This window comes from Dermochelys coriacea, chromosome 7 (genome assembly GCF_009764565.3).
Source record: "Dermochelys coriacea isolate rDerCor1 chromosome 7, rDerCor1.pri.v4, whole genome shotgun sequence".
NCBI classification, from domain to species: Eukaryota; Metazoa; Chordata; order Testudines; family Dermochelyidae; genus Dermochelys; species Dermochelys coriacea.
In genome coordinates, this window is record NC_050074.1 from 59256637 (window position 1) to 59272288 (window position 15652).

A 15652-nucleotide genomic window follows, 5' to 3' on the forward strand; every position below is an offset into this window, starting at 1 on the left:
CCTGGACAAAGTTTTGGTTTTGATAAATTGGCATTTTCTGATTTTTCACCGAAAAATTCCTCACCAGCTTGACTCTTGCCCTGGAAGTCAGGCTTACCACGGTAAATCCAATCACCGGAGCTTCCAGGCTTGCCTGGCTATGGACATCTCTATCTCAACTGGTTTCTTTTGTGTTCAGATCTCAGACTTGCATGGAAGCGGAAATAACATTGCAAATGACCCAGAGTGCTGCTGAGTGCTATGGAAAGGGGTTCTGTGGCAATGGTTTGTCATTTTATGCTTGCTACATTTCCTTTCAACTACAGTTTTTTAAAAAGTCTCATAAAAAATTGAAGTGCATGAATGGAAGTAAAAAAATAAGAACATTTGTATGATTTTTATAAATAAACAGCACAGCAAGAATTAAATAGAACGTGGCCAAAGAACATTTAGCCAGACACCGGCTTTTACAGCTTGTTCTCCTCAAACAGGATCTGGGCGTAGACCGTTGTGGTGGGCACACCTTTGGTTGCCTGATGGGGCTTCATCAGCTCAAGTTCGGCGTACGTTAAGTTCTCCTCTGCAATTTTAGGCTACAAAACAGAACCACAGGGTTAGAAAGGATTGCAAGGATCATCATATCTAACCCCCTGCCAAGATGCAGGATTTATTGTGTCTAAACCATTCAAGACCGACGGTTATCCAGCCTCCTTTTGACACAATCTCCCTAGGCATCTGTTCCACTATCCTACTGGCCTTACAGTTAGGACATTTTGCCTGAGATTTAATCTAAATTTAAAATAAATAGTTACATGGTTCTTACGGCCCTCCTAGTGGGACGGCTGAGTACGAAGAACTGCTGTAGTGTCTTACCCAATGAGCCAGATTTTAAAGGTGTTCAGCTGCCTACCTCCTCTGAATTTCACTGGGAACTAGATGGGTAAATACTTTAAAAAAAATCTGGTCCAATAGGCCTTGTTTTCTTCTCAGCTCTATGCTGCAGCCAACCAGTTTACTCCTCACTAGAACTTGCTTGGGATTGGCGGGAAGGAAGGGAGAAAAAAATCATGAACATCTTTGGGGGAAATTTGTACCTATTTTTTTTTTCCAAAATTTTGCAATTTGAATTTTTGTTTTTGTATTTCTTAATTCAAAAGTTCAATATTTGAAAAGTGGCCACCAGCTGTGTGGTTGGTCAGAAAAAAGGCAGAAAAAATGTTCCATTTCCCCCTTTATTTTCAAATTTCAAAGTATTAGAAATTTCTACCAGCTGTGCTCCGCACATGCACCAGTGTCCATCACACAACAATCAGACTCAGAGGCAGCCACTTTTACTCGCCCGAAGTACTTCTGTTGTTGGTATGTGGTGTTTTTACATTACCTAAAACTCTGCTCAGTGCCTTACAGAATAAGCCAAAGGCCAGTTTCTCCTCTTACCCTGATTGTACACCACTATGGTGCTTGACTTCAATGGGGTCTCTCCTGTTTTAGATGAGGTCAGACTTAGGCCAAGGTCCCTGCCCCAAAGAGGCTAAAGCATTGTTAAAATTGGTGAATGTTTGACCCAAAACAAGATACAGACAACTGAGTTAACATGTGTGGTTTTATTTAACTAACTATAAATATGCCACAGAATAGCCATCAGGTGATATACCACTGTCCAATTCATCTGGATTCAGACTGGTTTCAGGACATGGGACCTATATCCTGGGTCTTCCAGTCTCTCATACTCTGAAGTGACTAGTGTTGATATATGCAGTGTTGTAGCCGTGTAAGTCCCAGGATATTAGAGGGAGAAGGTGGGTGAGGTGATACCTTTTTTGGACCAGCTTCTGTTGGTCTGAGACAAGCTTTTGCACTTACACAGAGTTCTTCTTCGGATTCTGTGACTATTCCCTCTGAGTCAGTCCCTTAATCCTCTTCTGTTGCTATTATCTGGACTCCCTTTATTTTTGCCTTGAATATCACTCAGTATTTGTGTTTATTTTCAGATATATTCGCTTGCGTTTTTCCAGCACAAATCTCATTTCATTATATCCTCTCCATAGGTCTGCTCCTGCACCCTTGTCCTCGGGTTGAGTCTGCTGAGGAGGTGGTATCTCATTGAAGTCAACTGAACTGCTCACAGGAAGAGGGGCTAGGTGGGTGAGTAAGGGTGTTTTGCAGGATTAGAACCAATGGCCTCACTCCTGCAAACACGCATGTGTTTATCTTCGAGTACATGAGTAAATCCCATTCAACCTCAATTTCTGCTTGGCACAATGCTGCAAACCTGGGGTATCAAATTTCTGTTCATTTTCATAGATCATAGATGTTTAAGGCCAGGAGGGCCTATTGTGATCATCTAGTCAGGCCTCCTGCATGATCATCCAGTGATTCTTGCATCAAGTTTGGACCTTGTGACTGAGCTAGAACATCATTTTTACAAAACATGCATCCCATCTTGATTTGAAGAGTCCAATGTTGGAGAATCCATCACATCCCTTGATGGATCCAACGGTTAGTTACCCTAACTGTTAAAAAGGTGCTCCTTATTTCTAGCCTGAATTTGTCTAGCTTCAACTTCCAGCCATTGGATCTTGTTTTGCCTTTGTCTGCTAGACTGAAGTGCCCTTTGGAGGTTTCATAATCGTCTGTGCCCCTCAATCCCCCCTCCTCCCAGCTGGCTTTTATTTAATACAAAACCTAAAATAGGGAGCTATGCTAATTTAATGTCCCATTAATCAGAACAGTAAGAATACGCAAAGCATTTAGGCTACAATGTAAAACATACAGTACGAGATCCACTCTAAAAGCCTGAAGTGACTGGGAGTTTTGCCATTGCCTTCAATGAGAACTGGATAGGGCCCTAAATGTAAAATTGCATGATACAGGTGGAGACTCTTCCAAGACTGAATCTGGTGAGATTTGGCAAACTGGTCATTGCCAGTTTAAAGCTCTGCATTGCTCAAGACTGTGCCAGTTCATCCTTTGCAATGGAAATGTTTACATAGCTTTGTAGAAATCAATTGCTTGGGGCAAACTCAACCCATGTTTGTGTTCCCCCTCTGCTGTTTAATTACATTTCACATTTGTTTCCATTTAGAAAATGCCGTGTGTCCTAAAATAGCCACCCCAACGCCCAGCTCATGTAAATTTTAGAACTAAGGTTTATGAAATCATATTGTCCAGGTGTTTTATTATATTATCTCAAAATTGCATTGTTTTCTAGTGTAGATTATCTCTTTATTCCTACTTTATTCTATTATGTTTGGATATGAAAAATAACACTAGATTCCCCAAAACAGGTCATCGGGCAACTTTGGCTGATGTGTTGCTTTCATACATTTTTATGATGTTCCTATAGTAAACATAATTTAATAAAGCCAAAGCACACTAAATAAATAATTGCATCTAGAAAAGCAATAAAACCAAATAAAATTAGTACTTTCATAAGTGGAAAAGGTACTGCAATTACTGCTACAAGCAACAGCACATCATAAAATGTGTAGAATAATTTCCCATATGCATATTTCTAGTATGTAATAATTTGATTGAAAATATGAGGAAACACACAGGAGGTTCAAAATTGAGAAGTGTGTACAGCTTTCAGCAAAGGATGTGTAATAACAGTACATGGGAGCCAACGCTATTTTAAAGGTCCTATAATATCCACGGTTTTATGTGTGTGTTGGGGGGGGGGTCCAGCCACTTTTCTGTATTTCACTCATTGGGCATGTGTTTAATGCTATTTTGCTGGTTTGCTTATTTGAAAATAAATTTTCAGACAGGCAGGCAAAGAAAACGAATTCTGCAACTCCTCCTCTCGTTTACATTTGATGGCATTTTGGCAAGGTAAAAGCTGGGAAAATGCCACCCCTCTGTTACCGGAACGGTACCACCCCCTTAATAATAAAAAATCTCATCAGCAGGGCTGGAAGATGAGAAAAATGAATGACTGGCCATTCACCCTCTATGTTTCAAAGAGGTGTGTGGGTTAGTTAGCAATGTTACCACAACTATGACTGACCACCTTGCTACGCACTTTGGAAAATTAGACCGTTGGTCTAAAATGATGTCAAAAATGAATTCTTCAGAATCTAAATCACTTCCAAAGCAAGGTTTCTAGATTCAGAGCCTTCATCTTGGTAAATATCATTTTTTCAGGCTTCGTGATCAATACAGTGTAACATACATCACAGAATCATAAAACTAAGAAGAACCATCATGATTCTCCTTCCAAGTCTTCTTCAGGTTAGTTTTTAAGTTACTCCAGTAATGGGGCTTCTCTAGGGAGACTATTCCATAGAACTCACCACTAGCTATATCTTTCCTGATAGTCAGCCTGCATAACTCACTATCTGAGATGTTAGAGTTGAGCTAGAAAAGACTTTTTTTAAGTGGGTTTGTACCATTTATTGCTTTTTTATGGCATACAAAAAAGGCCTGAAAGATGTGAGGTTTAAAAAAATATTATTGTTTAATTTTGACCTTAGAATTATCAGGAATGTGAAGTCTGGCTTAGCTGGAGAACTTCTGGGAGGTCTCAGGGATGTAGATCGTGAGCTCTAGCTGAAGGAGTGAAGGGCTTAGAACCTTTAAGCAAGGATATCTTTTATCCAAAATGGTAATTTTGAGCACTCTGACAAAATAGCCCATGTTCGCCCCCTTCTTAATAGCTGAACTTTCACTCTTTCGGCTCTTATGATCTCACCATTTTGCTAGCTCTCTGCTTCCAACCCCTGCTGAATGTGAATTTCTAATTTAAAAAACAAGCAGATTTTTTTTAAACCCACCATTTGGGCTTCCTCTATCTATCATAAAGAGGCAAAAAAGGCCCAAACCTGATCGATTCCACTTGGGAGTCATTTTTAAATCTCAATGGACAGAAAAGCTTCGGCAACTACTGCATCAGCTACAGACGTTAGCAATGAAGTTCAGTATCTCCACATTTTTGCACCACTATCAGACTGCCATGGTGAGTGACTCAAACAAGGGTGAGGTGGACAGAAAGTGTTATATTTACTTACCCCGGTGAATTACTACCTGTTTATTTTCTGACCTGCACAAATACATGAGTCCCAAACAGGTACCTCAGAGATCTGCGTAAATATAAAATTTATACTAGCTCTTGTGTACTACAGAAACCCTTCAGAGTGAAACCCTCCTCTGCCTGGCTGCACTCAACTGGGGGTGTGTACAGACTAGGAAAGCGGGAATGAAGCAGTGCCAGTTGCACATTAACTCCCAAAGCTGTCTTGCCAACAGCTGACTCGGTAGCTCAGGGTGGGTGACTGCACTGTGCTGTCAGGTGTCGATTGCTACTTCAGAGAAAAGATGATTAGCTTAAAAATGCCACATGTAGACATGAGTTGTGACATTGCTTCTTTAATCCAAATGCTCTATGACATGAACCTTTCCAAGTCGTCCCCATGCTCCCCCCGTTAAGTTGAATCTAATCTGGTCTCTCAAGAGTTGAGTTTTTCAGCCATGCACAGATGCTATAAATTACTCTTTCCTTGGTATTTTCCCAAACAGACACTCTTTCGCTCATTTTCTTTTGCACATGCCAGACATAAAGCTTGGGTCCTTTCCACTTGATATTTGAGTAACATCCTGTTTTGCACTCCTGCTCTATGACCGCTCCACATGAAGAGGGCTGATGTTATCCAGATGGTGCAGCTCAGATGCATAAATATACAGTGTCACTTCCCAAATATTTACAGCAGCAAAAAGCATTGACAGGCCTCTCCAGGCCAGATGGAACTGTCCCAGCCCAAGGACCAGATCATTGGTCCTCTTTGCAGAAAGGCAGCATAAATCACAGAGTGCAAGGGAATGAAACTGAAGAGACACCCTCAGTCCAGATAGTCTTTTGTGCAAGCTCCAGGCTGTTGGAGCCAGGACTATGTGGGACAGCAGCCATGTTGGCCGACCCTGGGAATTGAACTAGGGACCTCCAAAGGGAAACACATGAGTCTCTACAGCTTGTGCTAAAGAGCTAGTATGTGTAGTGGGGGGCTGTAACAGACTCACATCCTCTCTCAGGAGGGTGTGGTGGGAGGACGTGTAGCACCCACTGGTCAGTGGCTTATACGTGTGCCCTACAAAATGCCCTGTAGGAATTCCCATGGTTAATGTTGCCAGATGCAGCACAAATTCCTGCTCTGTAGCTTCTGCCTCCTCCTATGGGGCAGAGGGGATTGGAGGGAGCAGCACACAGCTCTTTGGTGCAGAGCCATTGGCATCATGATACTCCGTGTGGCTGTTCTGCTACAGGGAATGAGCCCTTGGGAGCTGCAAGCTTTCCTTGGGATTCTCTACAGATCCTTAGGATGGTGGGGCTGACGGATCGTGTGCCCCACCCCTGAAGAGGCTGCTTTAAAGCCTCCTTTTCTCCAGCTGCACCTTTTTTCCCTGATCGGGGGGAGGGGGTGGCGGATTCAGCTCACTGCATTCTTATGAGTCCTCAGGCCTTCAGCAGCCATAAGCCACATGGGACTTTGCAGGAAGGAATCTTCCTGGCTGCCCCAATCTCCTGATCTCCTTAGCCTCTGTAGGCCCTGGGACAGTGGAGCTCTTTCTGGGAATTTCCCCCTGTTTAGCAGATGGGGTGAGCACATGGGGGGCAGAGGAGGTTTTATTCATAGATCCCAAGGGCTGAAGGGACCATTGTGATCATCTAGTCTGACCTCGTGTATAGCTCAGGCTATAGAACTACAAAATAATTCCTAGACCAGAGCTTTTAGAAACACATCCAGTCTTGATTTTAAAATTGCCAGTGAAGGAGAATCCACCACAACTCTTGGTAAGTTGTGCCCATGCTTAATTATCCTCACTGTCAAAAACGTACGCCTTATTTCCAGTCAGAATTTGACTAGCTTCAACTTCCAGCCATTGGATTGTGTTAGAACTTTCTCTGCTAGATAGAAGAGCCCATTATTAAATATTTGTTCCCCATAAAGGGACTTATAGACTGTGATCAAGTCACCTCTTAACCTTCTCTTTGTTAAGCTAAATAGACTCAAGGAGCTCAATCTATCACTATAAGGAAGGTATTCTAATCCTTTTGTCATTCTTGTGACTCTTCTGTGAATCCTCTCCAATTTATCAACATCATTCTTGGATTGGGGGCATCAGAACTGGACGCAGGATCCCAGCAGTGGTCACACCAGTGACAAATTCAGAGGTAAAATAACCTCTTTACTCTGACTCGAGATTCCCCTGTTTATGCATCCCGAGAACACATTAGCCCTTTTGGCCACAGCATCACACAGGGAGCGCATGTTCAGCTGATTATCCACCATGACCCCCAAATCTTTTGGTTTTTGTGAATGCTAGTGCAAATCCCATTGACTGTGAGAAGCCCCAGGGGATTCTTGCTGCCCAGGTGGCACACAGGCACTTGGGCTCTATATTCAAACCTCAGTGACTAAAGCGAGGTGCTGAAATCCATATTTGGGCACTGTAGTGAGACAGAGTGGCCTCCCTCCGAGCAGGAGAGTGAGGGACCACTATACTCCCCATGGTGGGTGGAGCTACATCTGCCGCACCCCTCCCTCCCACACACTGGAAGTCCTGAGGCTGGACAGGAAGTATAAAAGGACTGCCCAGAGCTCTTCTGGGGCTGGAGCACCAGAGGGAGCAGACGGCTCTTCCAGGGAGCTGGGCTCTCAACAGGATCTCAAACTAGGCTCCGAGTGGAGCTGTGCCCTGCATCCACAGGAGACTGATAAGTGCCCTGAGGAGCTGCCAGGACCATCAGACGAATGCCCTGAAGAGCTGTGGGGACTTCCGGCAGCCGAGTACCCCGAGGAGACAGAGGACCTTTGGACTGCAGAGCTGCACTCAGACTGCCGTAGGAAGTAGCCCAGGGGAACCAGACTCTGGTCCAGTTCTGCTTCCGGAGTGTGAGTCAGCGTGTTGCAGTGGGACTCCCTGCTGACCCAGTGGCGGAACACTCCGCCACTGTTAGGGCCCGGGGCTGAGATGCAGTGGAGTTGGGTGGGCTCACGTCCCCCTATTCCCTGCCATTTCACCTCTGGAGTGGCAGCCTCCCCACCTGAGGCCCAAGAGGCCTGCGTTTGTCTGCCGTGCACCCGAGCCAGGACGCCAGATACCAGACTGCTTTGTCTGCTGTGTCTGGTCCGCCCCTGCCTAAAGGGCCCAGAGCTCACAGACTGTGCTCCGCCCTGCCCAGAGAGACTACTACTCCCTTATAGACTGTTAATTACTGTTGGCCCCAGCTAGAAGGTGTCGGGCTATAGACTGTGCTCTGCCCCACCCAGAGGCCCGGAGTTTCTCCTACAAACTGTGACTTGCAGTCTGCCTGTAGTGAGGCAGAGTGATCTCCCTCCCCATTTTGTATGCTCCACACAAAAGACCATGGGCAGGTGGAGAAGGTTTTCAAGACTCCTGCAGTCCTGTCCTTCCAGAGATCCCAAGAGCTAGGGAGGATGGACCCTTTCACCCTCAACAGTGTTTAAGCAATGAAACAGTTTACAATTCAGAAACAGAGATAATGCTACAGCCTTAGATTGAAAAGCCTGAGCTAAAAGATCCCATTTTGTTAACCAAGGCTTTCGCAGTCTCATCAACCACTATCTGTGACCCAACCACTAAAGGGGGTCAGTGTTCAACACTGAGGTCAAGTGACCTACAAGAACACTGCACTTCATTGAAATTTTCCAAACTGCTTGGTGCTGGTTTAACTGGCAAAACTCCTGTTGGCTTCAATAAGAGCAGAGTTTGGCCAACCCAAGGTGCTTTTGACAATCCCACACTTTATACCCAGTGGAAAATCTAGCCAGAAAGTCGGATTTTCCCTTGGAAGAGAGGAGTTTTAAAAATTGCTTATGCAGACACTTGTGACAAGTTAGTGCTTCTGCAAAGATGCAGCTGGATCTGCAAGTTGAATTAGTCCTTGGAAATGAAAGCAAAATGCAATTGCTGGCCAATGTGAGCTCTGAAATGTCAAGGGTTCAATTGAGTTTCCACATGAAGGGATCAATAAATATGGCATTGGAATGTCAAATGCTGTCCTTAGAGTTAGAAATATGAATCGAGCGTTCCACGGTGGGGACGTCTGCTTGCCCAGGACAGAAGGGCCGTTTCTCTCACATAGCATTCACCCTCTCCAAGATAATGTATGTGCCCATTCTTTATTCACCAGGAAAGTAACTGCTAGAGGAAAATCCTACACTGTCATTGCACAGATGGACTTTGGAGCTAATCAGGAGGCTCGTCCATCCTTAGTTCAAACAGGTTTTAGCCCTTCTCAGTGTAATAGCTAATCCCTAGTATAATGCCACCAAAGTCATCAAAGTTACACTAGGGATGGATTTGGTCCACTGAGTCCCATTTTGATCACCTTCTCTTAAGAAGATATCATGGGGATTAAAAAGATCCCAAGAAGGGGAATAAAAATGGTGAGAGTTCTACTGGGACTTTCATTAGACAGAGACACATCAAAAATGACATTACACAAACCTCATCTGCTAAGGGGTTTTGTATATTTTCAGTGCTTAGCCCAGCTCCATCCAAAGGTCTGACAAGGTTTCACAAACTGTTTGTGTTCACATGTGAAGCTAGGAAGATTTTTGGTCTTGGTGTGAAAGCCGCTGTAACTCAACAGGTTTGAATGCATTGTGCTTTGAGTTTGAACCTGAATGTGAATGCAAACTTCAGGGAATGCAAAAGAAATGTCCTCATGAACCCCTCAAATTCCCAACTGCTAATTTCACCACAACTCCTATGACGTGTCTCTGAGAAGAGATTGCAAAAACTAGATTTATCTAGTGTGGAAAGGAGATGAATAATGGGACTGGATGAAAGGCTTCAAGATGACAGAGGGACTCGTTAAAATGGATCAGTCCATTTTTCTATGTATATTTGCTCAATTTCATATCACTCCTACTGAGATCATTGACATCTTGAGAGTTCACAGCTGAGTCTGACACATTCTGGGAAAAATAACCTTTCCAAAAACACGTGGCACAGTCTTTGACTCCTACTCAACAAGGGGGAGCTCATGTCTGATCATTCATGTGGTCAGACTTACCAAATCACTATATCCTATATATATAGTGTACAACATACCTTTCACTCAGGGAATGAACCTAACTCATCCCTGGTATAACTCCAACTGGAAAAATAATCATGCAAATGTACCAGTTTAGGCATATAATTAACTGCCTCACCTTTACCAGGTTAATAATTGTAATGGGGAAAACAACCTGAATGGCATTTTATTCAATCATTAAAAAAATCACTCGCCCAAGGCACATGTATGAGTACAATGCTGTAGGTAAAGGATGAATTTGTCCCCATGCCTGCAAGAGGCTACAGCTATAAAATGACTAGTTTAAAAATGTCACTACAAAGTCACTATCAGATATTGGAAAGTGCTTCACCAAGCAAGGGTTTGTAAAGCAGCTAAAATCATGTCTTTGTATTTCACAAGCTTATATTTCTGAGACAGTAATTGCATTGTTTCTAATTCACTGATACTTAAACCCCTTAATTATGCTATGGTGCTAGCTCCTAGGACATAATATTCATGTTCTCCCTACAGTGAGTGTGGAGTTGCTATGGTTGATTGTAGTGCCAGGAACATTTTCCTGGAAGCTAACCGTCAAAGGGATGTTTGTTTAGGAAAACATAAGCTGTAATGCTTTTAACCTGCTCTGTGTAGGCATGTGCTCTCAGTGTCTTCTTAAGAAGATGACAGTGATGTGAAATATTTAACTACATTCATTACACTTAAAAGTAAATGCTTTTACTGGAGAGCCACACTGAAAGAAAAGTTTGATTTATAAGGAAATATATGCACTAAGAAATATGAGCAAATCATACCTTTCTTGGACATCTTCACTGGTTTCCTGTCCTCCTAGCCTTAAAAAAAATACCTCCGAGGTTTTTGGAGTTGTCTTTTTGGAAGAAATGTTTGCAGGGGCTAGTCATGTTGATGAATTAAGCATTAGACTCTAATTTCTTCAGGGCAGGGCCTGTCTTTAGCGTTGTGTACTGTACAGCTACTGAGTGCATTGTCAGCGCTTAGCACAGAATAATAATTAAGGCTGAGCTTTTCAAAGCTGCAAAAAAAATTTGGGCATCCAGTTAAAATTAATAGGAATTGGGGATCCAAAACTCCCAGGGGCTTTGAAAAAAATCCATTTTAAAAGTAGGAGCTTTATAAGCATATATCAGAACAGGAAGCCTGCATCATCTTTTGGGAGTGTTCTGCCCTTGCTTACCTATAGCCAAAGTGACTTCTTTAGCCCTGTCTTAGTCTTCTATAGCCCTGGACCTCTCCCCTCTCTCAGTTGGCTGTGACATCATCAGAAAAGTCCAGGAAAAGGTATGGAAACCAAATCCTGAAGAATTAAGACCCTTAATAATGAAACGGCTAGTGTGCTTTACCTTTCCAAAGCACTTGACTACTGTAGCTGAGGGAGTCATTTGTAAGAAATAATTTATCTGATCAATTTGGAGGCATGGAGAAGTTATGTAATTGGGCCACGGCCATACAAATCAGTGGCTGAGCAAGGAATATTCCCAATCCTGTGTGTTAACCCCCAAACATTCCTCTCTTTAAAAACCTATATCTAGGTGTTCATGTCAGTGCTTGATTAAGGATTGCAGGCTACGGGTCTGATCCAAAGTCCATTAAACCCATGGGGAGTCTTTGACTTTCATGGATCAGGCCCTAAATTTGCTAACGCTCAGCAATGTGACAGATACCAAAGATGTTTTATTCAGACTCTGTTTTGAAGCTGGAACTCTGTGCTCCTCCGAAGGCTTGGGCAACTAAAGCCAATCTCTGTGTGACAGCTGAAGTCCAGGCAAAACAACACGGATGAGGAAGCGTAAAACCACGGAAGAAGTAGCTTTACCAACTCATAAGACCAAACACTTCTGGATACATGCAAACAGGACTCCCACTGGCTACATCAGAAGATCCTCAGGGGCATGGAGGGCAGAATTTGGCCCATGGCATTCGGCCTTTCTTACTTTCTGAGTTTCTAGCATCCCATAAATATACATCCCTCCTTGCATTTCAGCATCTCTACTTCCTTTGATCTGCACACATCTCCTGCTGTCACTAATGGGAAAGGACCGCAAGGGGAAAGCATAAGCATCAAGGGGACCATACAGTTTTTATTTCAGATAAAAGAAGAGCAATATGACTTGAGAAGTTTTTTAAAAGGCTTTTCGCAGGGCTGTGGATTTGAATGCATTATTATGTTTTGGGTTTTTTTTAATTTTCAATTGAGATTATGTCCATATTTTACACAGGTTACCATATTCGTTTCTTTAATTCTTTTGTAAAATTCAACTGCAACCAATTCTAGCACATTAACAACAAAAGAAATTCTCTAGCTTATTATAAACATCCTTCCAGAAACCTAAAGCACATGTCCTCTGGAAACAATTTTTCTGGTATTTAGGTTATTATAAAACTTCTCCCACAACACTGGAATTATTTGGTAATGTGGCTCTGAGTCCTACCTTGATGGTTTAGGATTTCCAGAGCACTCTGTTTCCATCATAGTTGTGGTACCTTATCTAAGGTTGGGGAGGGGGAGAGGCTGCAAGAGAAGCTCACAACGCAACAGCTCTGTCTAAGCAAGTCTATCTTTCCACTGACTATCCAGTGCAGAAGGCATTACTACGATGTCCTTTAGCCTAGCATAGGTAGCTGTGCCCTTGGGAGAATGCCGATAGGAAATATGCAGTAAGTGGTGAAAACAGCCCTCCGTCCATGGCACACCACCTCCGCATGTGTGCCCTCAGATAAAGAGTGAACTGACGTGTGATTGAAGGTCACACAGTGCTGGGCTTCTTGAGAAGTTCTTCTGTTCAAATCCCTTGGGGGAGACAGCCTGCTCTGATGGTCAGTGAGAAAACAGGTGTCAGGACCTCTGGGACTTACTTCCAGCTCAAATAGAAAACTGCCTGTGGGACCTCTGGCAAGTCAGTTAAGATTTCTGTGGTCCAGTTTATCCATCAGGGATCATAAGGACCATCTCTCCGAGGTGCCATGAGTGGTCACATGTGTACAGCACTTTAATGATGGAACATGCCACATTATGCCCTGTCGTGTGGAAGGGGAGAGGAGTGTGGCTGCTGTGGCGTGGCCCCTCTTCAAGTTGACTTCACAGAAGTTCCTCTGTGGGGTTCTACCTACATTGATTTGGAGGTGGTGGGGGCAGAAAGAGGCAGGTATTTTTTTTAATTTCTCCATGCTCCCACAATGGGCTGGCACAAGCTACAGACCAAGTTTGTGGTAACGTGCACATCTTCCCTCTTTGCCTCTTGGAGTCTTTGTCAGCAAACACCAAGGGAAGCTGTGGGTTGGGGTCTGGTGGCTCAGGAGAAGGGCTGGTTGAGGGGTTCATGCATAGCAGAGACCAAGGGATTCCCTTTTGTGTCTGATGGATCCTCAGAGAGCTGTGTGAATCCAGAGTGAAGCCATAGGTTGGGGGATGGAATCATGACCAGTTCCTCTTCCCCTGCGGGGGTGTGTGTGTGTGTCGGGCGGGGTGGGGGGGGTGATTCCCACAGGGAGCATTAGAATTATGCTGAGTTTCATTAAACTCTGAAAGGAGAAAAATGAATATTTCCCTTCTCACTTTCCCCTGGGCCTATGTAACTCCACTGATTTCAGGGGGTCGCTCTTGATTTCCACTGGTGTAACTGAGCTCAGAATAGGACCTGAATTTTCCTCTCACTTACCCTCATAGCAGTAACTCCACTGACTCACACCAGATTAATTAAAAGCAGAATTTGATCCTTAACATTCAGACCTCTTTGAGTGATATTTTTTTTTATCCAAAATCCTTGCGGTGGGCTTTTCTTGGGCATATGTTTTATTCCATTTTTAACAGCCTAGATCAAATTGCTATGGCCTACTTAGCGCTGTTCACTAATTTGGAATTTTAATTTTTGAGCATGCACCTTCAGTATCTCAACTGGGGCACCTGAAATTTCAGGCACTTTTGAAAATTTGCATCTTAAATGTTTTGATGGAAATCTGAACATAACGGCTACAAATTTCTTGGTAATTTTTATGAACTGGCATAAGGAAATTGCTACAAAAGTGTAACAAATTCCCTGCACATTCATGTCTGTTAATCCATTTAGGCTGCATTATTAATCTGATTATGGAGAGATGTAATAACTGTTATTGATTATGGGACCTAGGCTTTCATTCCCATGCTGTTTATAGTTTTAATTAGAGCCGACCAGAGGATGACAATTTCTTGTGACAGCAACACTTGCTTTTAAATTTGGTTTGGTTCTGCACTGGAATGAAACCAAAATGTTTTTGCGAAAACAAACTTGCATCAAAATGTCTATTTTTGGATCACAACTGGAGCTTTGCAGGTCTGGAAGGCCCGTGTATGTGGAAGACCCAGTTCAAGTCCCTGCACCGCCTGATTCCCAGCTGAGTTTTTCATCCCAGAACACTACGAATCAGGAAAAAGAGGAAATTCTTTCCTCCCACTAAAAAATTTTGTCCAACCAGTTCCGACCTGATGTACTTTTACCCTCCAGCGGGTGCGTAATGTCTTCTTTTTACACTCCACACCATGAACGGGACAACATTTTCTCATTGATAAGAGACATGGCAGATCAGAGGCGCCGACTTTCTGGTTTCCCCAGGGGTGCTTGACTCCCGCTCCCCCCAAACCCCTCCCCCACTCCACCCCTTTCCCCAGGGTTCTGCCCCTCCAAACCCACCCCGCCTCTTCCCTTCCCATTCCACCCCCTCCCCCAAGCACACCCCACCCTCGCTCTGCCTCTTGCTGCCCCCATTCCTCCCCCCCCCCCATGCCTCCTGCACACCGCTGAACTGCTAATCTCTGGCAGGCAGGAGGTGCTGAGGAGGGGAAGGAGCTGATTGGTGGGTGCTGAGCACCCACTATTTTTTTCCTTTGGGTGCTCCAGCCCCAGAGCACCCACAGAGTTGGTGCCTATATGGCATATTAAGTCAGATTTTTTTCACCAATCAGCTTTGCTGTATGAGGAGGGTTACTATACCCAGGAATACCTATTAGAGTGTGTCTATATAAGAGGCTGTGTGACAAGTATAATCCATTTTGTGCAGGTTTTGACTCTGCTGGGATATTAGGCCAGACCCTCATCTGGTACAGATTGGGTCGCTACACTGAAATCCACAAAATGATGCCAATTTATGCCATCCGGGATGTGGTCACACACCTTTACTGCAGGCATTGGGTTCAAACTTTGCCTGGGAACTTGTATACGAAGGCTAATGGCACCGTGCAAATACCTTTCTGGGAAATTTCCCACTGTTGCTAACGCTGCAATAGTTCTAGTATGCCTATACTTTCACGTTGTTTTTGTTGGGTGAATTCTGTTCTTTTAAAAACAAGCCTGGATCAGCAGATGAACTGTACTTCTCATGCTCCATTGGGTCCCCAGGTGTAATCTGATGTGAAAGAAAAGACAGCCAGGGAGGGAGACAGCTTCCAGATTAAAGCCTGACTGGAAGGCACTAACCCAGAGTCTGTTGACTGCACGGAATGGGAGCCTTCACTCACTTTGGAAAAATGAAGCAGATCACTTTCTTTGAAAAGCCTTTTTTTCCTGTCCACCTCCAAAACAGACAGAGAGACTGAGCCTCAGCAGGAGCCATATGTGATGTAGCCGGCTGGAGAGTGAAAAA

At 43.8% G+C, this 15652-nt stretch overlaps 1 protein-coding gene across 1 annotated transcript in view; it reads right to left on the reverse strand.

The window, feature by feature from the left end:
- Positions 1-361: 361 nt before the first annotated feature.
- The window catches only part of VSTM4 (V-set and transmembrane domain containing 4), a 51210-nt gene continuing 35919 nt past the window's right edge, over positions 362-15652 (reverse strand). The window contains exon 8 of the mRNA XM_038410431.2: positions 362-572. Coding sequence (XP_038266359.1) covers positions 447-572 — 126 coding nt within the window. The 3' untranslated portion in view covers positions 362-446. The remainder of the gene's footprint in view (positions 573-15652) is intronic.